This window comes from Artemia sp. Qi Xiang Cuo, chromosome 16, assembly GCF_049724085.1.
Source record: "Artemia sp. Qi Xiang Cuo chromosome 16, ASM4972408v1, whole genome shotgun sequence".
Taxonomy (NCBI): Eukaryota; Metazoa; Arthropoda; class Branchiopoda; order Anostraca; family Artemiidae; genus Artemia; species Artemia sp. Qi Xiang Cuo.
Genome location: NC_142809.1, coordinates 49,909,459 through 49,935,273, shown reverse-complemented (window position 1 = coordinate 49,935,273; position 25,815 = coordinate 49,909,459). Strand labels below are relative to the sequence as shown.

General features: G+C 35.1%; 1 protein-coding gene across 6 annotated transcripts; it reads left to right on the top strand.

The window, feature by feature from the left end:
• Positions 1-5,772: 5,772 nt before the first annotated feature.
• Positions 5,773-24,125, top strand: LOC148943047 (protein OPI10 homolog). 6 transcript variants are annotated; one of them, XM_089102166.1, is made up of 5 exons: positions 15,406-15,476; positions 16,746-16,794; positions 19,252-19,279; positions 20,597-20,726; positions 23,232-23,567. In XM_089102166.1, the coding sequence occupies exons 2-5, from the start codon at positions 16,748-16,750 to the stop codon at positions 23,411-23,413; spliced, it is 387 nt and encodes a 128-aa protein (XP_088958292.1). In that variant the 5' UTR covers positions 15,406-15,476; positions 16,746-16,747; the 3' UTR covers positions 23,414-23,567. The 6 variants fall into 6 exon arrangements, with proteins under 6 accessions (XP_088958290.1, XP_088958287.1, XP_088958289.1 ...); XM_089102164.1 differs by lacking the exons at positions 16,746-16,794; positions 19,252-19,279; positions 23,232-23,567 and adding exons at positions 5,773-5,793; positions 23,616-24,125; XM_089102161.1 differs by lacking the exons at positions 16,746-16,794; positions 19,252-19,279; positions 23,232-23,567 and adding exons at positions 6,248-6,316; positions 23,616-24,125.
• The last annotated feature ends 1,690 nt before the right edge of the window (positions 24,126-25,815 follow it).

Here is a 25,815-nt window from a genome sequence, read left to right as displayed (position 1 = left end):
GGGGGGGGCTAGTTGCCCTCCAATCCCTTTCGAATATTAAAAAGGGCACTAGCCACTCCTATTTCCAATCGAATGCGCCCTTTTCGAAGTTTCTGCGACGACTCCTTCGATACGAAGTGCCCGGGTATGGATAAAAAACAAAAAACCAAAAAAAAAAAACAACACATTGTGCCCACATCGTTCTTTACTTAGGCAGTGCTAGCGCGCTGCCTATGATAAATAGCTCTTTTGAAAGTACTAAAAAAAACTTCAGCGTAAAGAGCGAGGTACTGACTAGGGGGCAAACCACTCATATACGTAATAATTTCTGTTCGTTTTAAGTTTTAATGTTGCTCCTTACTCTCAGTTGAAAAACTTATTTTTTTTAAATTTAACTTCTGATCTTTTTTAAATAATGCAGGGAAATCTGGCGCCCCTTCATAGAAACGTCCCTTCCCCCATAAAAAAAATCCTCCATAGTAAGATCCTTCCGCGTAAACCCCTCCTCCAGCCCCTCACCAGAAAAAATCCCTCCTGAAAACGTATGTATACTTCCGAATAGCCAAAAAGGGCAAAGTTCATAACTTGCAGCCTTTCTCTCGGGAACGGTGGCGGATGAAGTCATCCTTAAAGACATATTTATTAGATTTTCGACTATGCTGAACAAAATGGCTATCTTAAAATTTTAATCGGGTGACTCCGGGAAAAATGAGTGTGTGTGTGGGGGGGCTAGTTGCCCTCCAATTTTTGGTCATTTTAAAAGGGCACTAAAACTTTTAATTTCCGTTCGAATGAGCCCTCTCACGATATTTTAGGACCACTGGGTCGATATGATCACCCCGGGAAAATGACAAACAAACAAACAAATAAACACACATCCAGGATCTTTCTTCTGGCCAAAAAAAATACAAAATTCCACATTTTTGCAGATAGGAGCTTGAAACCTCTACAGTAGAGTTTTCTGATACGCTAAATCTGATGGTGGTTTTCATTAAGATTCTTTCACTTTTAGGGGGTGTTTCCCACTTTTTATGAAAATAAGATATATTTTTTCTGCCTCGTAACTTTTGATGGGTGAGATTAAACTTGATGAAACTTGTATATTTGAAATCAGCATAAAAATCAAATTCTTTTGATGTATCTACTGGTGTCAAAATTCTGTTTTTTAGAGTTTCGGTTACTATTGAGCCGGGCCGCTCCTTACTTACAGTTCATTACCACGAACTGTTTGAGAAGTACCAAAACATCAACGTGATGTTTTATTTTCAACATTAAAGTTTCAAATTTCAACAGCCCCCTCCACATTCCCTGAAAGGAGCCACAAATAGATGCTGTAGCAGTTACGAGTAGTCACAGTTGCAGTCATAACCATTCTCATTTGCAGCCAGAAAAGTAGCAGTAGTAGAAGTGGCCCTGAAATTTTTGGGCTTAATTATTAGACATTGTGACTATTTTGAATAAAATGGCTCTTTAGGATCTCTATCAGTGTTAAGGATAGAATCTAAAAGAGCAAGAAAGGGGAGGCTTAGCTACCCTTCGTTCCTTTTTCAACAAGCCTCCCAACATGCCTTTGAAGTTTCAACGTAACACCCTTATCCATTCCCTCGATATTGATTTTGTGTCCTTTCGAAAACCCTCCTGCATATAGTGTGCTTTGGTTTTGTTTGACATCCCCATCAACATTTCTAAAAGTTTCACCTTAAGGTTCTTAGCCTTTTTGAAGACTCAAGATCAAACCTGCCCCCTTTTCCCCTATAACCAACATTGTATGTAAACAATGGGCAACTTAAAATAACTTACAACACTTGCCCTAGGGGCTGTGGGGGTTAAGTCATCCTCGGAGGCATAGTTACTTAACTTTATCGACTACTTTGAACAAGATGGCTATTCAAAATTTTTGATAAGATATCTTTGGAGGGAGGACAGCTAAAAAGGGAATGGGCGGGAAATTGGTTGCCCTCCAGCCACGTTTTAACATTTTTAACATAACCTGAAGATTTAAATTTTCTACATTCAGCTGTTCTTGGGATACTACAGATACACCTATTTGATAAACAGGAAGCACATAATATCTTTAGATTTAACTTAACATACCCTCAACAGTTCCCGAAATTTTTCTTAATCTGATTGCAAAATATGCAATTTTGTTTCCATGCAGGATTTATCATTAGGAAAAGGAGGGAATATTTCATTCTGGTTATATTCAAAAAGGTTAAGGGCATTAAGGTGAAATTTTAGAGATTCTTGAGAGGTATCTTATACTAAATCAAAAGGCCTTATATGCATTTAGTTTATCAAAAAGAGGATCTGCAATATTTTTAGAACAGCTGAGGGTATTGAGTTGAAGGTTTCCGAACATGCTGTAGAAGATGTTGAAAAGGGACTGGAGGGTCGCCAGGCCCTTCCCTTTCTTTCTTAATTGCAATCTCTCCAAAATATTTGATCAAAGTTTTGAAAGAGACATCTTGTTCCAAATAGTCAAAAGCTCAAATAAATATGCCTTTTGGTTGACATAACCCCCCACAGCTTTGGAAAGGGGTGGCAAACACAATAAAACGCCCTACACTGTGTGCGTTCTGGCTGTAAGAAGGACATATCACTATTATCTAAGAAACAGACGAGGGTATGAAGTTTAAAATTTCAGGGGATGTTGAAGAGCTATTGGATGTTAAACAGCGCCCTTTGCCCCCCGTGCTCCCTTCCCTCATCACCGATTAAAATTTTGAAAAACTGTTCGTTTCAAAACAGTCAAAAATATAGTAACTATAGCTCTGGAGGTGCAAGGCTCCCCATAGCCCCAGGGTAGAGATTGTAAATTATGCAATGTCCTCTTTTTATATGTGGCGTATGTATCATTAGGAAAAAGGAGGAATTTCTGATTCAAGGTGTGTCTGATAAGGCTAAAGGTATTTAGTAAAATTTTGGGGAATGTTGAGGGCATGTTAAATCAAGTCTAAAGATACTATGTGCTTCCTGTCTATCAAATAGGTGTATCATTAGAATCACAAGAACAGCTGAATATAGAATATTTAAACTTTCAGAGCATGTTAAAGATGTCAAAAAGTGACAGGTGACAGGTGGCAGGTGACACTCCAAAATCGCAGAGATCCACCCCCGAAAGCCCTAATGATTAGTCTTCAGAGACCAGCTCCTCTGAATTGGACAGTGAATCATCCCCGGAGAAACCTCAAAACACACGGAAACTAAAACCAACTAAAGCCACAGCCCATGCAAAGGAGGCTAAATTAAAAGGTCAGAATATCCTATTGAAGCACTACAAAAAGTTTGATCTGATATCAATGGGAAAGTCTAAAAAGAATAAAACTCATGAAAGCGAGGAGGAAGTTACCACAAAGTTTGTTTAGGTAGTTAAAAAGCCAAATAAATGGAAAAATATCCAAAGACTAAAATAATTAAAGGTTCTTATAATAGCATATTTCATAATTTGCAAAAAACACAAAGCTGAACAAATGTACAAATGGAATTTGTTTAGTTAAAGGATTGATGTGGCGTGTTGAGTGAAACTAATAATTAACCTTTCAATCATCATTAAAAATTGATGATTAGTTTTATTCTTCATTCACAGATCCCATTGCCCCAGACGATATCACGATATCCGAAAACATTTGGACACCAGCTCCTTAAAACCCAAACAAGAAGCCCCCGAACAAGGATCATTAGACGTCTCCTCTAAAACCTAGTGCTATTCCGTTGCCAACAAAACGGTATGAACCAATTATTCCTAAGGCGATCGAAACATAAATGCAGTGGCACAAATGATAAAAGAGAAGCTGAAAATCGATAAAATGCTAGAAGTCATACTCGAATCCCTTAGTAAAGTTAAAGCCTCCAAAGAGAAAATAAACAAGAAAATAAATGAGATCCTTGTGGTTAAACAAATAAATAAACTAATCAAAACTGAGTTTATGGAAGTCAAAGAACAGGCCGCAAAAATCCAGAATGAAATGGAATCAGTAAGCAACGCTACGCTTGTCAACGGATACAATTACTTCAATAGGCTCCTAAAACTACAAGGCTTATATAATAAGATGCAAGAAATCGGCAAAAAAGTGGAAGATTGTCGAACCAATACTGTCGTAACTGCAACAGCAGCGGTGCAAGAAGCACTGGTCCCTGAACAAATCAAGCTCCTAAACCTACAGCATGAATACGACCACTTAAAAGCAAAGAAAGAAATAGTTAAACTCAGACAGGAAAGTTTAGAAAGACAACAGGAAGAAAACAAAACAGAAATCAACAAAGAATTGCAAAAGCAGAAGGAATTTTGTTCAAACTAGGAGAAAGCGGTGGAAACCTTATTTTACAATTGAAGTCAACTTACCCTTCAACCCACAATTGGAAAATATTCTTGAAAACAAATATAATGAAGGATCACAACAATCAATCCCCATATTTCACGATCTCCAATCAAGTACAGTACCGACTTACAGACCTTCAAACGGCACCTGCTCAACAAAGCTCCTCCGCCTGTAATGGCGCAACTCCCAAGACCAAATGCTCTACTACTCAAGTAAATGATCTGGCCAATACTCCTCAGAGATTACTCCACCACAAGAAACGCCCGAAGTACAACTGTAACAGCCCGATTCAGGATACTAAGAAAATATTCGCCGTTGCCGCCATTTAGACCCCAAAAAGGTAAAAATTTATCGCTTAAATATTTAACCTGTTAAAAATAAAAATATTTTTACATGTAAAGTATAATGAACTGTGCAAACAGAAATGTATGAAAACAATCAAATAAGTCGTGCGAGATCACGTTGAACTATAGGAAAAATAAACCTTGTTAACTATTGATCAATTACCAATAAACGCTAGATTAAGTGCCACTAGACCTTAGTTTTCTCAAAAATAAAATCCTTAAAAATGTAGGTGACCGGCTAAAAACGGGCCAGAACCTGTGAAATGTTGTTAATATATGAAAAGAACTTGCATGCGGAAAAAATTCTATGCATTTGCATATATTCTTACCAAAGAATATATCTTCAAACCAATACGCTAAAAATACCTTTAGTGTGACGGATGTTTCAAGAAATATAAAATATATCAAATCTCTTTTAAATATTTCGGTATTTATCTTTCTAGAGAAAGGCAGTTATCCAAATTGTAAACAAAGTGTTTTCGGTCAATCAAAACAATAAAGGCAAGCCTTATTATACTTTTAAGTTGTAGAATTTTTAACCAATAACCAGTCCCCCCCCCCCTGGAGGCTTATTTGTGGGTACATCAGGTACAACTTTACACAGTTTTGGAGTTGTTTGTACAAATATGGACAATGGAGAAGTTTTTTTATAACGCTTCTTCGTAGGAAAGAACAGATGCGTAGGAAAAAAAGGAATTTACTCCTGGATTCCCTGGCTAAAAAAAGGTATTTAGTAAAATTTTGGGGAATGTTGAGGGCATGTTAAATCAAGTCTAAAGATACTATGTGCTTCCTGTCTATCAAATAGGTGTATCATTAGAATCACAAGAACAGCTGAATATAGAATATTTAAACTTTCAGAGCATGTTAAAGATGGCAAAAAGTGGCAAGAGGGCAACCAGTCTCCTGCCCGTTCTCTTTTTAGCTGTCATCCCTCCAAAGGTATCTGATCAAAATTTCGAAACATCCATCTTGTTCAAAGTAATCGATAAAGTCAAGTAACTAAATCTCAGAGGATGATTTAGCACCCAGAGCCACCTAGGGCAGCGTTGTAAATTATTTAAGTTGCCCATTGTTTACATACAAAGTTAGTTATTCGGGAAAGGTGGCATGTTTGAACCCGAGTCTCAAAAAAGGCTAAGAATATTAAGGTAACACTTTTAGAAAATGTTGAGGGGGATGTCAAACAAAATCAAAGCACGCTATATGTAGGAGGGTTTTCGAAAGGATTAGTTGAAACTTCAAAGGCATGTTGGGAGGCTTAAAGAAAAAGGAACGAAGGGCAGCTAAGCCTCTCCCTTTTTACTTTTTTAGATTCTATCCTTAACAGTGATAGAGATCTTAAAAAGCTATTTTATTCAAAATGTCTAATAGCTAAGCCCGAAACTTTCAGGGCCACTTCTATTACTGCTACTTTAGTGGCTGCAAATGAGACTGGTGATAACTGTAACTGTGACTACTTCCAACTGCAACAACTTGCAACTGTGACTGCTCGCAACTGCTACAGCATCTATCTGTGACTGCTTTCAGGGAATGTTGAGGGGACTGTTGTCCACAATCTTTGGTGAATAAATCTGTTCTCGCTATTGTATGGAAAGCAGACAGATAGATTGTTTACAGATATCGCTAAAAAAAAAACAATTTGAAAATTTGGCACATGACACTTTTCCAAAGGTAATAATTTTTTATGCATTGAAACCAGCACAAATAAAATCATGCAAGACGTTGGTTCCAAAAGTCATTTGGACACTAAAAGACGTAAATATATACCTAATTCTGTTACTAATTTAGGGACAAGGTGAAAACATCACCTGATGCCTTTTTTTATACTCTTTCCAAATAAAATCATTCTTTCACTTGCAAATGAGCCCCCCCCCCCCCTCTGATGGTCCCATATTTAGCTTTAGGATATATGTTTTTAACAAAACTAAGAAAATACTATTTAATTAATAGTTCTTACTTTATATTATGCAGCTTGGCTATTATTGACAATATCATTTTTACAGGATGCATTATGGTTGGATAGTATTTTTACATTCCATAGAATAGAAATTTTTATGGTAAAATTCTACTTTAGCTAGTTCTGGCTATCTTGGAAAGGAGTTTGGTTAGGAAAATGAAATTTTCAGGGATAAATCTACAGACTAAAGTATGTCCTGGGAAGGTATTTTGAAGTAGCCTACCTACCTCCACTCCTTCTCCCTCTAGAGGGTCCTGACCTTTAAAAATATGTGTGTTATAAAACTGAAACCTTATAAAATAGATCTTTTGCTTAAAATGAAGTCCAACAAAATTGGTTTCAGCTTCACAACTTTGCTCAATCCTGATTTATAAAGTTTTAAAGATATGCAAATACATTTCCTAAATTTTGAAAATTAACATTGATATGGCTTAAAATACTACTCAAATAACAGGAATTACATTTTCAGAACTAAAGCCAGAGAAAAAGAATCTTATAACAGAAAATTAAGGTAAAATTTTGTTTTGTCAAAATTTCAATAGTTATAGACCTGTCATGTAGGCAAATTTCAGGATCCTCTAGAGGGAGAAGGAGAGGAGATAAGTACTTCAAAATACAGTGCCTGGACATATTTTAGCCTGTAGACCCATCCCTGAAAGTTTCAGTTTCCTAACCTCACCCCTTTCCAATATAGGTAAAAGTAACTAAAGTAGAATTTTACCATTTTTAGATATTATCCATTGGGTATACTCCCATTTCAGTCAGAAATGAATTTTAGCCCCCCCCCCTGTATATGCTAATTAAGGGTATATATATCTACATTAGGGGGGTGGGGGTAAGGTTTAAACTTACCTCCCCTTTACATCAGAAATAAAATTTTCCCCCATCTCCCTAATGTAGAAATATATTCCCTGAATTGGCATATATAGGGGGGGGGGCTAAAATTCATTTCTGATAGAAATGATTAGGCTATTATATTTGTAATCAGCATAAAAAAGGCATTGAATAGTTTATTCACTTTATTCCTAACTCAATAATAAGATTTGGTATATATTTACCACTAGACAGATAAGTAAATTCTTCATGCAGACTAATGATAAATTTTTCTCTTAAACATAGCATGAACATCTAACTTGTGTTGTGAAGTTGTTGTGATGTGTATTTATTGTAATTGGGGGGTTGTAGTCATAGATGCCTTTATTCTCCCTTTATAGGGGAGATAAACTCTGGCCCTAAGGTAATTAAACTTTGGTAGCGTGCCTTAGGCTATGACCAAACTAATGAGGCGTACCAACTGGGTATATTTAAGAAGCTAAAAGTAGATCATAGAAAGGTTGTCTAAAATACAATAATTTTATTCATTTAACATATAATATAATCGGATATATTCTGTCTACTGGGACTGGCTGTCCCAAGTAGACCACAAGTCTCAAAAACAACAATAATATATAAATAAGATACAGACACTTACAATGATCCGACAAAGTCCAAGGTATTTCTAATGAGAAAACAAATGGGCAGAGGTTCACCCGGCAAGTCAAAAAGTCTGCCTTCAGTCTCAGAAATCGGGGTATATATATGAAAAACCTAACCATGTCCTTCCGGTAAATTGACGCATTTAGCCAGGAAATTGGTTATTGAGCAAGTTCCCTCCAGCCCACACATTCCACGATTTGTATCCTTATCTTAAAAAGTGGTATTTTGAAACTTTGCTTTTGCGTCTTAATATATTTTTACTAAATTAATAATTAACTAAATTAGAAAGCTTTACCACACTTGGAGGATAACATTTTGTCCTAGCCCTTCTGATATTAATCCAACTAGGTAGTTAGGTAACTTTCTGCCTAGTTAAATATATATCAGAAGATCTAAGACTCAGCATTATCCACCTAGTAAGATATTCTTGCTGTGCCTAAGAGAAAAAATATATCTGGCTATTTGGATATTATCCCAAAACTGCATAGCCTAATGGAATTTACTTATCCTTGTAGTTGGACATATATCAGGAGTGTTAAGACTTGGTATTATCCACCTAGTTAGATGTTCTTGCTGTGCCTAAGAGAAACAATTTATCTGGCTAGTTGGATATTATCCCAAAACTGTATAATGGAAATTACTTATCCTCCTAGTTGGATATATATCAGGAGTGTTAAGACTTGGTATTATCCACCTAGTTAGATGTTCATGCTGTGCCTAAGAGAAATGAATTATCTGGCTAGTTGGATATTAACCCCATGCTGCTTAGAGAATCTTCTTATCTGCCTAGTTGGATATATATCAGAAACACTAAGCAACATTAGCCTATTATCCAACTAAGTAGATATTCTCTCAGCCTAAAAGAAACAATTTATCTGGCTAGTTAGATATTAACCCCAAACTGTTTAGAGAATCTTCTTATCTTCCCAGTTGGATATATATCAGAAACACTAAGCTGCATTATTATCCAACTAGGTAGATATTCTTGCTTTGCCTAAGAGAAACAATTTATCTGGCTAGTTGGATATTAACCCAAAATTGCTTAGGGAATCTTCTTATCTGCCTAGTTGAATATATATCAGAAACACTAAGCTACATATTATCCACCTAGTTTGATATTCTTGCTGTGCCTAAGAGAAACAATTTATCTGGCTAGTTGGATATTATCCCAAAACTGTATAATCAAATTTACTTATCCTCCTAGTTGGATATATATCAGGAGTGTTAAGACTTGGTATTATCCCTCTAGTCAGATGTTCATGTTATGCCTAAGAGAAATGAATTATCTGGCTAGTTGGATATTAACCCCAAACTGCTTAGAGAATCTTCTTATCTGCCTAGTTGAATATATATCAGAAACACTAAGCAACATTAGCCTATTATCCAACTAAGTAGATATTCTCTCAGCCTAAGAGAAACAATTTATCTGGCTAGTTAGATATTAATCCCAAACTGCTTAGAGAATCTTCTTATCTGCCTACTTGGATATATATCAGAAACACTAAGCTACATTATTATCTAACTAGGTGGATATTCTTACTGTGCCTAAGAGAAACAATTTATCTGGGTAGTTTGATATTAACCCATAACTGATTAGACAATCTTCTTATCTGCCTATTTAAATATATATCCAAAACTCTAACCTATGTTATTATCCAACTAGGTAGATATTCTGTATATTGCATAGATAGTCATATATTCAGCTAGGTAGGTAAAGGTGTAAAAGTCTTAAAAATGTTATTGTCTGTCTAGCATGATATTTTATCTTGATACTAAGTGTAGTTGGATATTATTTTTACATTCTATAGAATGTAACTTTTTTAAGAATATCCATTGGGCACCTTCCCATTGTATATGGCTAGCAAGGTAAAACTATTTTTCTTTTAAATTTTAATTATTTTCCTAGTTGGATAATTTCTTATTAGCTTGGAAGGATTTTTCAGATAGCTAACTAGTTGGATAATTTTGGCAATAACTAAGTATGGTTGGATATTATTTTTACATTCTATAGAATATAAATTTTTAGATATTATCCATTTGGTATACTCCCATTGCAGCATTGTGACACTTTCCAAATACATGTGTTGCTAACATGACAAAAGTACCCCTTTATGTTCTCTAATTGGGCCAGATATAGCTTTTGGATATATAGAAATGAATATACAAGAAAACACTAATAATGAAACTCTTTTTAATTATTTTAAATAGCCTAATGTATTTATTGAGCTGTTATTAATGTTTCGAAGTAATGCTATGCTATTGACTATGTTACAATAAGCAAAGAGGTATACAATGATTCAAGCATTAGAAAACATTGGTTAAGCTAATTGTTTAGGTTAGGGCTATATCTAGCATCTTTAGGGGACATAGGCATAATTGTCATGGTAACAAACATTATATTTTTTAAATGGTGTTGATCTGTGAATTGAATGGTATTTCTCTATAGGTATTATATTTTTTGGTTCAGAGGGTCCTGTAGGACAGATCATAGGCAGCACGCTAGTGCTGCCTAAGTAAAGAATGATGTGGGCACAATGTGTTTTTTTCTCCATACCTGGGCACTTTGTATCAAAGGAGTTGTTGTAGAAACTTTGAAAAGGGCTCATTCAATTGGAAATTGGAGTGGCTAGTGCCCTTTTTAATAGTCGAAAGTGATTGGAGGGCAACTAGCCCCCTCCCCCACACCCATCATTCCCCCAAACACATCCAATCAGAATTTTGAGATAGCCATTTTGTTCAGCATAGTTGATTTCCAGGTAGAAAATATGTCTTTGAGGAGGACACTCCCCCACAACCCTTGGGGCAAGGGTTTGAAGTTATGCCCTGAGGGCATATAAGAATAATATTGGCACAATGTACTATTTTATTATTTTTTCATTTAGAGCAGGGCACTTCATATGGAAGGGGTCATCGTAAAAACTTCAAAAGGGATTCTTGCCCTTTTTAACAGTCAAAAGTGATTGGAGGGCAACTACCCATGCCCATCATTTCCCCAAACACATACAATAAAAATTTTAAGATGGCCTATTTTTTAATCGTTGTGTATTTCCATATAGAAAAAATGTTTTTGAGTAGAATACTCCCCCACAACCCTCGGGGCAAGAGTTTTCAGTTATGCCCTGGGGGCATATGAGGTTTTTATAGAAGGTGTTGTTGTAGAAACTTCAAAAAAGACTCATTCGATTGGAAATTCAAAAGGCTAGTGCCCTTTTTAATAGTTGAAAGCAATTGGAGGGCAACTAGCCCCTCCCCCCCATGCCCATCATTCCCCCAAACACATCCAATCAAAATTTTGAGATAGCCATTTTGTTCAGCATAGTTGATTTCCACATAGAAAATATGTGCTTGAGGAGGACACTCCCCCACAGCCCCCAGGGCAAAGGTTTTAAGTTATGCTCTGGGGACATATAAGGTTTTTAGAGAAGGCCTTGCCATAGAAACTTCAAAAAAAGCTAATTTAATTGGAAATTCAAAGGGCTAGTGACCTTGTTAATAGTCGAAAGTGATTGGAGGGTAACTATCCCCCCCCCCATCCACATCCAACCACACCCAAACACATCCAATAAAATTTGGAGATAGCCATTTTGTTCAGCATGGTTGATTTCCTGATAGAAAATATATTTTTGAGGAGGACACTCCCCCACAACCCTCTGGGCAAGGATTATAAGTTATGCCCTGGAGGCATATATGGGTTTTATTTAAATCTTTGTTGTAGAAACTTGAAAAGGGGCTCATCCGATTTGAAATTCAAAGGGCTAGTACCCTTTTAATAGTTGAAAGTGATTAGAGGGCAACTAACCTGCCTCTCACGCCCACCTTTTCCCCAAACACATCTAATCAAAACTTTGAGATAGCCATTTTATTCAACGTAGTTTTAAGCTCTAGAAATTAGGTCTTTGAGGATGACAACCCCCTCCCCACAGCCCTCAGGAAAAGGGTTGTAAATTATGCCCAGGGGGCATATAAGGTTTTTATATAGCGCGTTGTCATAAAAACTTCAAAAAGGGCTCATTCGATTGGAAATTAAATGGCTAGTGCCCTTTTTAATGGTTGAAAGTGATTGGAAAGCAACTAACGCTCCTTCCACGCCCACGATTTCCCCTAACACATCCAATAAAGATTTTGAGATAGCCATTTTGTCCCACGCAGTTCAAAGTTCAGGAAATTATACCTTTGACCAAGTCATTCCTCCCCCCCACAGTCTTCAGGGTAAGGGTTATAAGTTATGCCCTGGGCATATAAGGCTTTTATTGAAATCTTTGTTGTAGAAACTTGAAAAAGGGCTCATTTAATTGTAAATTAACATTTAATAGGTCTTTTAGGATGATAACCCCCTCAGAGCCCTCAGTGCAAGGGTTCTAAGTTATGCCCTGGGGGCATATAAAGTTTATATAGAAAGTTGTTATAGAAATTTCAAAAAGGGCTCATTTGATTGGAAATTTAAATTGCCCTTTTTAATAGTCGAAAGTGAGTGGAGAGTAATTAACCCCCCTCTTACGCCCACCATTTCCCCAAAAACATTCAATCAAAATTTAGAGATAGCAGTTTTGTTCTACATAGTTGAAAGTTCTGGAAATTATGTATTTAAGGATAACAAACCCCCCTGAGCCCCAAGAGTAAGGGTTTTATATTCTACCCTTGGTTCAAATAGAGTTTTTATAGACAAACTTGTTGTAAGAACTTCAAAGTGAGGTCATTCAATTGGGAATTGAGAGGCATAGTACCCCTTGTGATAGTTGAGAGGGATTGGAGCGCAAATCACCCCCTCTCACGCCCACCATTCCTCCAAACACATCCAATCAAAATTTTCACATACCCATATTTTTCAACCTAGTAGAAAGTTCTGGAAATTAGATATTTTTGAATGACACCCCCCCCCCCCCAGCACTCAGGGCAAGGGTTGTAAATTCTACCCTGGGGCATATAAGATTTTTATTGAAAGTTTTGTTGTAGAAACTTCAAAAGGGCTCATTTGGTTGGAAATTGAAAGAGCTAGGGCCATTTTTAATAGTTGAAAGTGATTGGAGAGCAACTAACGCCCCTCTCACGCCCAGCATTTCCCCAAACACATCCAATCAAAGTTTTGAAATAGTCATTTTGTTGAACGTAGTTGAAATTTCTGGAAATTCGGTCTTGGACGATGACAACCACCCTAACAGACCTTAGGATAAGGGTTGTAATTTATGCCCTGGGGGCATATAAAGTGTTTATGGAAAGCGTTGTCGTTTCCCAAAGGGCTCATTCAATTGGAAATCGAAAGACCTAGTGCCCTTTTTAATATTCGAAAGTGATTGGAAGGCTTGACATTTTTATAGTAAAGATTGATGTGGGTATAATGTATTCTTTTTTGTTGTTGTTGTTGTTTAGACCAGGGCAATTCGTATCGGTAGAGTTGTCGTGGGAACTTCGAAAGGGGCTCATTCGATTGAAAATAGAAAGGGCTGATGCCCTTTTTAATAGTCGAAAGTGATTGGAGGGAAACTAATCCCCCTTCCACTCCCACCCTCCTATTTGCCCATTATGTTTAAAAACTAAATGTTGCCTTAAGATTAAATCAAAATGCACTGTGTTAATGCTAATTCCCAACAAGGCATCTCAGCAGTATCCATGAACGATTGAGGGTTTCATGTTTAAACTTTTGAGGCTACTTCTGCTCTTAAAATTTAACCAAATCAAGATAGTGTAAGTGTATCCAAGCTATCAAAGAAAGTAAACAGATTTTTTTGCGAATGGTATCAAGTTTTCCATTTCAGGTCAACCTAGAGGAGGTATGAAACTAAGTTAAACAGTACTATTTATGTCCAGATTTTTAAAAGGGTGTATGTTGTTAAAAATTGCTGAAAAGTTTTCTCTAGCATACAAATAGCAGGCTAAACTATAAAGTCTTAAAAACGAAAAGATTTAAAGTATTAATTTCTTTTTCCCTGAAAAGACTACGTCAATATAAAACGAACACAAATTAATTAAAAAAACTTTTTCCACAAAATAAGTTTTTCAAAGAAAAGTAAAGAACTCCATTAAACAAAAAACGAGCAAAAATAAAATCAAATAATCTACCAAGCGTGAAACTACCACAAATCAGCATCAATAAATAAATGAAACCCAAAACGAACAGAAATTACAATAAATAACTGATTCAAACTCAAAACGAGCAGCAATTAACATAAGTTTTGCGCAACACCCCTATGCCTTCCCAAGGCCAGAACAAAATTTGCACTTTACTGAAAAAATACAAATGAATGTGCATTGTCAGTTTAATATACATATACTGATATTTAGTAATCAAAATATTAAGATTATTTGATTTATTAGAGTTACAAAAGTAAAACATTTATATTTTAACAATCATATTTATCAATGCTGATTTGTGGTAGTTTCACGCTTGGTAGATTATTTGATTTAATTTTTTCTAATTTTTTGTTTAATGGAGTTCTTTACTTTTCTTTGAAAAACTTATTTTGTGGAAACAGTTTTTTTTAATTAATTACCCTTTATAAGTGACACCTTTTTCCTTATTTTTTTGGCTAGTAGAATTAAGTTAAAACATACCATTCAGCTCAAAGCGAATATTAAGTTGATATATCATGGTCATCTATTCCACATATATAGACTTGTAACAATTAAGTAGGGTACCCTTAATAATTTATATATCTTCAATTGCCTCATTTTTCTCATAGATTAGATTTTACTGTATAGATCAGGCAAATAATAAATAAAATTGATAGAAAAGAACTAAATTTTCACAAGCCTTTCAAGCAACAAGATTGAATAAAGGGTATTTTCAATTTCATTCATCAAATTCAATGAAAAAAATTCAGTGCTCTGTTCAACAATAACTATCACTACCATCACAGTTGCATCCCAGTGCCTTGGGGAAGATATAACTAGGCCTAGGTCATTGCTGGTTTTCTCGATTTTTAAAATTTGTGTTCTTATCTTTTGTCAACAGTTGGTCTATAATACAAAATAAAGCTAATTTTAAAACAGTTAAATCAGCAAACATTCCTAAAACATTCTTTCCTCAATACTCTCTGTATCACCAATTGAAGAAGTCTACACTAACCTATCTTCCATTTTCCTTACATGTCAATATAGTCAATGATCTAGAGGCCTGCATCTTTTATTTGATGGAACACATCATCTGTAGCTGGTTTGAGTGTGGTTTCTCAGATAATCAATGGTGTTGATTCCAAACACTGGCTTGCAACCATGCAGAACAGGTTAGGTTTTGTCTACAAAGCCATAAATTGGTTTATCTTTTTTTTGCTTTTGGTATCTTTGTTTTGTCTGGCTTATCTGGCTTATCTGGTAATTTTTCTTGTTGTAGGTTGACCAAGTATTAATGGTTGTTGTTGGGAAATGGCTTCAATGTTTGGAGTCATAGCTGCTGGAAGATTGGTAAGGTGTAAAATTACTATCATTCTGGTTTTAATGGTTGTTTTTGTTATTGTTTTGTCTGGACAAGGTGGGTAGGGAGGGTGAAACCAACCTCTCTAGTGTTTTTATTTTGTACTTAGATAATGCAATATTAGCCTGATTTTTGTAAGCAACAACCTCAAGGATCATGAAGCACCTGCTTTGGTGAAAAGTTATCACTATTTATGAAGTATATTCTTGAATTTGTACTTCTAGAGTGTAGTATTAGCCTTGGATGTGTTATCATACCTCAAGAATCATCAAACACCAACTATGGTGAAAATCAAAAATTATTTGTATGTATGAAATTAATGTATTTTGATTTTGATCTTCTATCTTATAATTTTAGCCTCTGGGTAGTGATGAATAGGTTCAGAAAACAGGCCACAGGACCAAGCGCTTTACTTTGGGCCTTCTTCTCGTATGCTTTAAATTCTTTGATTAAATGTGTGGAAAGTCCATGCATTTCAATAAGCTGTTAAGTGTGCACCATTCTAATGAAATCATAGATGGAGACTGTTTTAAATCAGATATTGGATATCACATGGATCATATCCTTCAGAAGGTACCATTTTCATGGATGTGAGGTCTTCCTTTCTAATTAGTTTCACTCCTTAGAAAGAATTTTAATTTATCCTATAACGGGCTCTTTCTCAACTGCCTACACCCATTTTTATGATGACAAATTGAAAGGGAGACTGATCTGAATGAGAGTGAATTGAATGAGCACACCTGTTGTGTGACAGGATTGGTCTCTATCTTTCTGCAATTGAGCTTTTTTTCAAATAATTAATCAAAACAAAACATTCTTTGTCTAATGATAGCAAAGAGAACTATTATAAGTAAAACAGACAGAAATTATCTTATATAATGGTTATTTATTAGCTTGACACTAAAATTTAGGCCATTTTATTATTTGAGTTTATTTGCTTTAAAAAAAAGTTATATGTTTTGGAAGCAAATTATTAAATTAGATTTTGGCAATTATCAGCTACGTGTATTTTCTGTAATCAAAAGAGTTTTTTTTTCTAAAGAATTAGTCAAACTTCAACTTAAAAAGCAAGAATTTAGGGTGCATTTGCACCCCCAATATATATCCCGGCACAGGAGCATTTTCTCTTTACATTAAGTCTCAACATTGACTTTTGTTTTGATTCAAAAACATTCTTCAAGTCTTAATAAGTTAAAAATATATTCTTTTCTTCCATTGTTATTATTAAAACTTTTGTTTTTTTGGTGACATGTTGCCAGCAATGACTCTGGAGGATCTTTATCCCTTTTTTGGTACAGTTGAAAAAAGGTAATTTTTTACTTACTTTTAACTACCATGGACAGTTTTATTATATTTTCTCCTTAAAATGTCTGTTTGAGAAATTGGGCCTTTTCAAAAAAAAAAAAAATTAGATGCTAGTTAGCATAACTTAGAGATATAAGTCAGCTGTGATATCAAGTTGGGAACATATGGGAAACTCGTCCAAGTCTTGAAATAGTTATTTTGAAATTACAAGCCTTTGGTTTAAAATAAACCATCAGAGTATGAAAAACCGATTAGAGAAGAATTGTCCACGTTTTTCAACTGTGTTTCTGATTATATTTGGACCCACCCTGAAATTCTTTGGAAATGCCATAGGCATATTGTTTGCTTTTGGACTCACTTTGGACAACAATGAGCTAGTGGAAAAAGTATTCCAAATAATGTAACACACTATTAAGGTATTAGATTCAGATCTTACAGAAAAAGTAAGAGTAGTACAAATTTCATACAAATGTCTGAGATGATAAGAATGATAATCATAAACAACAAGAGAAGTGCAATTAAGGGCTCTGAGAAGGTCCCAGCAAAAACACTGAAGATGTTTGCATACTAAAGAGCATAAAGTGATTTAAAATCAGGTTTTGGTGTAGTAACCGATGTGTTTCTTTCCATAATAACACTTGTTGCTTTTATTTAAACTTATTTTGCTTTTATTTTTCTTTACTTGTTTGGTCACATCATCCCATTGAATTGACTGTCTAATAAAAGGATTTGCTCCTTTTGAACTTTTATTTGTTCGTCATAGAAAGGCAGTTTGGACTTCAAAAATATCTATATTCAGATTAAATTATGTGGTTATGTTGTGGTAAGTGTTTTCGTTTGTATGTTTTTCAATGTATATTTAGTTTTTTCCTTAAACAAAGGCACCAGGTGGTGGTAAGTATTCCATCAATAATTGGTTATGTTGGTTCAGTCGGTATTAGGTTTAACTTATTTTTAGAAATTAATTTGTTATTGCAAAACTATACCTGCGCTTAAAACTAACTAAAGTGGATAGAGTTACCCCTAAAGGGTTCTGAGCCCCTTCTATAGAAAAATGAGAAGTTAAGCCCAAAAATGCACCCACCCTGTGATAAAATCTTCTTATAAACTTAAATAGTGAGCTGATTTTATAACCAATACCCTTGTAACCACTTGGTAACCAGCTATATTATGCTCGTAATGGGATAGATCAAACGTGGGGCCAGAGAGATATTGTATTTATTGAAATTAATTGTGATAGGTGCAGCTGATATTTGTAATTTTAATTATTATTGATTGCAAAGAGTTAAAGAGAAATGGACAAATCGTAGGATGACTTTTCTTATATATTTTATGGTTGATTTAAGTTCTTTCTGATCTGATTTGCTCTAAACAGAGGCTGTAGATTACTCCAAATTGTCTATTATTTGTATATTGATCCCAAGCCCGTGTCCAGGATTTTTTTGGGGGGAGGGGGTTTGCAATAAAAAACATAACAAAATTAATGTGATTTGTTATATTTTTACGAGGCGGAGGATAATTTTGAGCGAGGTTCAAACCTTCTGACTCCCCCCCCCTCCTGGGTACGGTCTTGATTGATCCTTGATACAATTCGTTGCGTGGAAATAGCATTGATGGTTTGAACTAGTAGTGTAAAGGTCCTAGCATAAATACACCCTTTTTGGGATCCAAAAATATTTTGTTAACCCATTTTCCAACTCCCTTGCAAAAAATTATTCCATTTTTGTTTTCCTATTGGAAAATTTCATCAATTTATTTTGGAATCATGCCTTTTATGGAATTACTTATCAAGATAATACAGTTATTTAAAAAAATGTGTGTCATAAGCCTACATTTCCTCAATTCGGACTTCTGAAGTAAAAAAAAAAGTCATACATAAAAAAAACAGGCCAATAAGTTCAAAAGACGGTAAAACAATTTGACGTCAAAAACGTAAAAGGATTTTTAACAAAATTCATATAACATCAACTGAAGATTACACTAACACGCAACAACACCAAACGAATATAGTAATTATCGTTATTATTGTTATTTTATTTATAATCCTGTAATAACAAAAGTGTAAATAGCAGGGTAAAACATAAAAAAGAAGAAAAGCACTAACTATGAAAATTATATACTTTCAAGACAATGGAACGGAGGAAATTTTTTTTTTCTAATATCTGAAATCCTACTGCTTAGCACGGCAGCTTTACTAAAAACATCAGTCAAACTCGAATTCTGAAAAAAATCTTCCCATTACGGTGCCATGGAGGGAGAAAAAGAAGAAATTTAAAATACCGGAAATACTGAATACACAAAGAAGAAATATCATTCTTATTTAACAGAGGATAAAACACGGAAAGTTCTAGGACTGAAAGATCACAAAACACAGAAAATAATTTGCTTTAGGCCTTACGTTTATATTTACCTCTATTTACAACAATTCTTGAATAACCAACCTGAATTTTCATCTTTCAGTTGGAAGTCAGCCGCGAACGAAAAGATCGTAAGTTCTTAGTAATATTGATACCCAACAACCTAAGAAACTCCACAGAGGGAACAGATAACGATTTGCATGCCAGGGTTGTTACAAGCGAAGGAGACAAAAAGCCAAAAGCAAGGTTCTCGCACTTAGCAGCATTTAAATAAAGACCTATCTGAACAAAAACTCCAGAAATATAGTTAACAGGATTGTAGAGGCTATCTTTATTTCTGCTAATAACAAGAAGATCACGAGCATATGCTAGGTACAAAACATTAGACAACCCAGAAAAATATGTTTGAGGTATATTATTAATTACTTGAGGTAAATCCTCGTTTTTTCACCTTTTTTTGATTTAACTTTTCATTTTGTTATTTTCTTTCCTCTCGAAATTTCATCAATTACTTGAGATATCTACATTTCTAATAAACTAGGCGACAAAACACCGCCATGTCTGACACCTTTCCGAAATGGTATTCTTTTTTCAAAAATCGAACCATTACCTTTAACTTCAAGAAAAGAAGAAGAGCACCAATATTTCAGTAATAAAACGATAGAAAGATTGATTTTTTCGTAAATAGTGAGTGAAAAATCTGGAAATGGTTATTAGAAGTTCAAGTTTTAGAAATGTCAAGAGCGAAAAGATGGATAATTTGGTTAGTTTAAGAAGCATCCAAAAGAAGAGAAGAAAGAATCCGGTGAACATGACTGTATCCGAACCCGGGCCGAAAAGCAAGCTGGTTCTATCCAGTTTCAATCCCAGAACTTAGATACGGAATAAGAATAAATTCAAAAACTTTACTCAGATTGCAAGATACCGTGATAGGTCGATAAGACGGACAATTAAGAGGACAGTACTGTATGGAAAGTTATTGGGTACAACTGACGAACTTAAAAAAAAATTTGAAATAACAACTTCAAATCACGTTGAAATGAATCACTTAAAAAGTTTGTGCCTCCTCGGGACGAGGGGGAGTGGAGGATTATATAATTTGTTTTTTCCCTTAACATGTCAAAAATCTATATAAAAAATTTCGGTGATGTCAGTGAAAATGTTTACTTACAAAGTAAGTTGCCAGGCCGGAGAGGCCACGCGAAGCAAGATGCTTTGGTCGTCGAGTTCCTGGTTAAAAATTTTCATGTTTTATGGTAATTAAAAAGTACTGTCTCGCATATACTTTTAAGAGCAACCCGGACGGAAGATAACCTCGGATATAAGTATATTCTATTGTAAAGTTTTAACTCTTTGCTTATTCCTTTATCTCATACATCGTCTAATATTCTTCTTTACTTCTTGTTTCTCCTATGTCTGCTGGATTTATCAAATTCTGTTCTTCATAGGTTGAAACTGATTTCTCTCAAATATCAGAAGCTCGATTTTTGAAAAACATTGCTGAAGTAGAGACTGTCAACCATTTAGTCATTTTTATGACTGGTAGTGTGCCTTTTCCTGATGGATATGGTGGTCTGGGTAAGTAAAGAGAAAAAGAGGGGTTATTTTTCTTTGTTTCCGTTGTTAAAAGTATGCTTTAACTTTATTGGTTTACCGCTATGGTGTATTTACCTAAACCAGTTGTATAATACCTTATTTGTAGAGATTTGCTTAAAAATCTCCCATTTAAAATTTTAAGCTAGTAAAAAAATTGGAAAGTTAAATTTTACGTGATTGGTTGGCCAGTGTGAAATTTTTAGCAAATTAAGGCAACAAAAGTTTTTGAGTTCTGAGATCTTGTATTTGTCAATAAATTTACAAAAAAAATCAAACTCAACATAATCTCTCCCATAAAGCTCAATCACCAGGAAGGAACTAGAGAGAAAAAAATACCAACAAAAAGGTATTAAAAAATCGAGAATCCAGTCGCCCACCATCCCAAAAATCACAAGCTAGACAGGGGAGTACCGCATGGTTCCAAGTCTGGTTCTTAGAAGACTTTTTCGCTTCTAGCCATGCACTAATCCCTTTCATTATCACTCGGGATACTGAAACTCTTGCTGAAGGATCATATGAAGTCTGCATGACTTTATCCAAAAGATAACAGTTCTTTTCTACGGCGTGCCAATTCAGACTGAATTTCAATTCACTGCCATTGACTGAAATCACTCCGAAAGCTTGCTGATTGCTCTGAAATCACTCCGAAGCTAAAGCATGGCATTCTTTGCCATGACTGGACATCAAATGAACGGCTACTGTCCTATTTGAACTACCCTCAAACCACAATGCAGACCATCCAATTCCAACAGTTTTCATGACACATTCATTGTATGTCCCCAGCCCAGCTGTCCAGGATAGCCTTTGAAGGAAAAATTAATGCTTCTCGGCCAAGAGGAAGACCTCCCTAGTGCTGACTAGAAACTTTTTCTGAGCAATCCTTCCCTGTACTGCTCAAGACTGTGATAAAAAAGGAGATATACCGAAAATACTGGTCATATTGCCGTTAGAGGAGAAGCCCAGAGTAGGCCAACCCGGCCAAATGAGAGACATCTAACTAACTAAGTAATCATCTTCCTATGATAGTTATCATGCGGTTAATGAATAACAAATTATGTGTTAGTGTATAAAGAATGACATTTGATTTCATACTGTCAAAGCTGTCAGTGTTGCCTTGCCAGAGCAGCTGCGACCATACAGTGGGAGCGCTATGACACTGAAAGAAAACTTATATTTTATCTTTTTTGTTTCTAAATAGGAAGCTGGATTACCTTGGTTTTTAACATCATAAGATTACTCATCATCCTCTCTCTTTCTCTATTTTAAAAGGGAAGACTCTCTTTAAAATAGTTTTTCTTTGCCAAAAGAACTCTTTTCATTCTGCTAAATGAAAAGAGGCGACAGGCGTGCTGCTAACTATTTTTAAAGGGATATTGAAAACTAGGTTCAAGAAAAAGATTTTGTTTTACATTTGTCAGATAGTAAGAGTTTTTTCTAGTAAGATTTTGAAATGTTCAATGCATATTTTCAGTGTTTGGGCAGTGAATCGGATGAGAATGGCTCGACTCCTAAAGAATGCAATAGTAAATTCGTGTTGTTCAGTACACGTAAATTATACTTAGGGTGTCCAATTCAAGTCAAAAGCGATCTTTCCTGTAATGGAAATGATTTCAAATCAGGTTAATTAGAATTTTTGGCCATGTCCAGAATTGGCTATAATTGGAATCCTGGGCAATCAGGTCAATTTTTTAACTTCCGGGAGCATTGAATTCATAACCTGTGGTTTTTGCATTTGAAGTATTTCCAAAATCAGACGGATTAATGTATCCTTTGCTGTTGTAACAGTTTTTTTTTTTAAATAAAATTGGATGTGGCAAGTGTTAACGTTGTCCCAACCTTGACGTTTGGTAACTATTTTATAACTATGATCCTTGACGAATGTGGGTACAGGTCCAATCATTATGTTTGGGAGATCAAAATACGAAAAAAGAAAAATCTAGTCCACTATCTGTATATTTTTCCATGAGAGAGGGTTATTTGGTCTATTCTGGTAGCCCCTTTTGTGCAGATATTTTCCTTCGCGGATTAATTTTCCTTGCGTCTATCCGAGTCGGCTCACTGGAATTTTGAACAACTTGAATATGAAGCCCTGTTCTTGTAAGGGTCTAACTAGAAAAATTCAATATCGATGTATTTTCTGCTTAGAGAATACTAGCCTTTATCAGTAAAACCTGACAACTCCAGGTTTTGATGTCTAGCTCAATAAGATCCAGAATTGGGCTTAATTTAATAGTAGACAATGATATTATCTTAATCTAGTATCATTGGTAAATGCTATCTAAAGTCTTGGAATACCATCTTGTCACTGCTGATTGCAGTGCCACAAACCACAATGGTATTATTTTGGTCATATTTCTAATCAGAAGCCGTCAAAGCTAAAACAAAATACGATAAACGTTTTCGTAAATCTTACGGTAACTAGCTTGGATTATCTCTCTGGAAGATTACGTTACAGTGTATAATTAAACGTTCGTTTATTTTTTTCAGTTTACTTCAGTTGGCCAGAACCAAATGCGGCACCAATATGGCAATACCTTAGTCATATTTCTAATCAGAAGCCGTCAAAGCTAAAACAAAATACGATGAACGTTTTCGTAAATCTTACGGTAACTAGCTCGGATTATCTCTCTGGAAGATTACGTTACTGTGTAGAATTAAACATTCGTTAATTTTTTTCAGTTTACTTCAGTTGGCCAGAACCAAATGCGGCACCAATATGGCAATACCTTGATCATATTTCTAATCAGAAGCCGTCAAAGCTAAAACAAAATACGATAAACGTTTTCGTAAATCTTACGGTAGCTAGCTGGGATTATCTCTCTGGAAGATTACATTACTGTGTGGAATTAAACATTCGTTAATTTTTTTCAGTTTACTTCAGTTGGCCAGAACCAAATGCGGCACCAATATGGCAATACCTTGGTCACATTTCTAATCAGAAGCCATCTGCAATATTTAAGCTATCAAAGATAAAGCAAGGGCAACAAACTAATGTACTCGCCTTTGGCCAGCAAGCCTTCTCACACACGGCACAAATTGGCATCTCTATTGAACCATTAACGTCAATACAGTTTCAAACCCCAACATCCGAGGCTGAGCCGTCATCTGTCTTATCGTTTCTGGAATTTGGCCAAAAAATGGTGGATAGCTTATTCAATTATGTGGCTAGTTTCTGTGTCAGTGTTCCAGGGAGGAGTCAGCAAGAAATGTATGTCCCATTGTCGGCTTTGAAAAATTGGTACGTAAACTTCGAACGAAGACTCCAACAAAATCCTCACTTCTGGAAATCATGACCTGGTGATTGGATAATGTATATCGTGTCAAATGAATATGTCGATCTCGCCTGATATTGTTTTTGGAATAAATTATCTTTTAACTGTCCTATGATAAGAAATTAATAGGCCCTTAATAGCATTTACTCTGGGTAATATTGAAGATGGGTGGTGGCCGCTCTGTTGAAACGAAATTCAATATATCACCTACAAAAAAAGTGCTATAAGACACTAATGCCAATTTAAATGCAGACGGACCTTTATATGATTTAATTTTTGTTTTTGTTATTAAATAAGATATGTACAACATAAACAGCAACTCGATACCCGTCTGTGCTGCTCAAGAGCCTGACTCAGGACTCTCCAAGGGGACAGTCCAGTTAGGTGTGGGGCCCGATTGGAACTTTTTTTTGCAGGGCCCTATATATATTAAGTATTTAAATAAAATTCAAAATCAATATATATATATATATATATATATATATATATATATATATATATATATATATATATATATATATATATATATATATATATATATATATATATATATATATATATATATATATATATATATATAATTGTATAACGTGCAATAATTGTATATTTATGTATTTTTTCTTAAAAACGGCTCCATATTTTTTCGGAAAAATTGGTATCTTGAGATATTCTCTCATAAAAAACGATCTAGATATGTCAGCAGTTTGAGAAAATTCGTTAGAGCCTTAATTTTGGTTTTTGCAAATGACGTCATGTACTATGTTAGTACATCATATAAGCATTTCTTATGACATCATATAAGCATTTTCTTATATGATGTCATGCATAGCATAAATAAGATTGTTGAGTTTCCAACGCATCAGTTATTTATATAATATAATATCTGTTGGAACGCATAAAAAACGAAAATTTCCACTATCAATTGCGACATCCCCTTTACGGGCAGCTAAAGCAAAGGCCATTGCTAAATTGCCTGAAGTAATCAAAATCCAAAAACTTATCAAAATGAAAATGAAGAGTAAAGACACGGACGGTTAGAAGATATGCGAAAACGACAATTAGAGCGTGTCAAAAAGGAAAATGAAGGGCGAAGACACACCCGGTTACAAGAAAAGCAGGGGCGTGTCAAAAATGAAACTGAAGAGCAAAGGCACATGTGGTTAGAAGACATGTGACACCGAGCATGTGAGCGAGTCAAAAATGAAAAGGAAGGGAAAACTTGAGCTGGGTTTAGACCGTCGTGAGACAGGTTAGTTTTACCCTACAGACGTTCAAAGCCTTTAAAGACACACGTGGTTAGAAGACTTGCGACACTGAACATGTGAGCGAGTCAATGAAAATCAACCTGGACAACTATAATCAAAACGTGTAAAAATTGAAAATGATAGGGATGATGATTGGGCTTGGGAGTTTGATATGGATAAGGTCATCAATACCTAGCATACTTTTGTTAAAAAAAAAACAAAGATTCGGCGATATGTATTTCATAGTGACGAAAGACAAGCCGAGGAAAAATGAACCAAACAAATTGAAAATGATAGCGATGATGATTGGGTTTTAGATTTTTACATGGATCAATGCCTACCATATCTTTGAAAATCAAAACCTGGACTAGATAATCGTTGGAAAAAAAAGAAAATTTTGTCCCACCACCTGAACAATCAGAGGCATTGCTATAGCGTTGCCTATAGTAAAGGCCATACGGCTCCTACATTTTATTATTTATTTATTCATTTTTTTAACCCAGAGGCACTTCATGTCGAAGGGGTCGTCGTATAAACTTCAAAGGGGGCTCATTC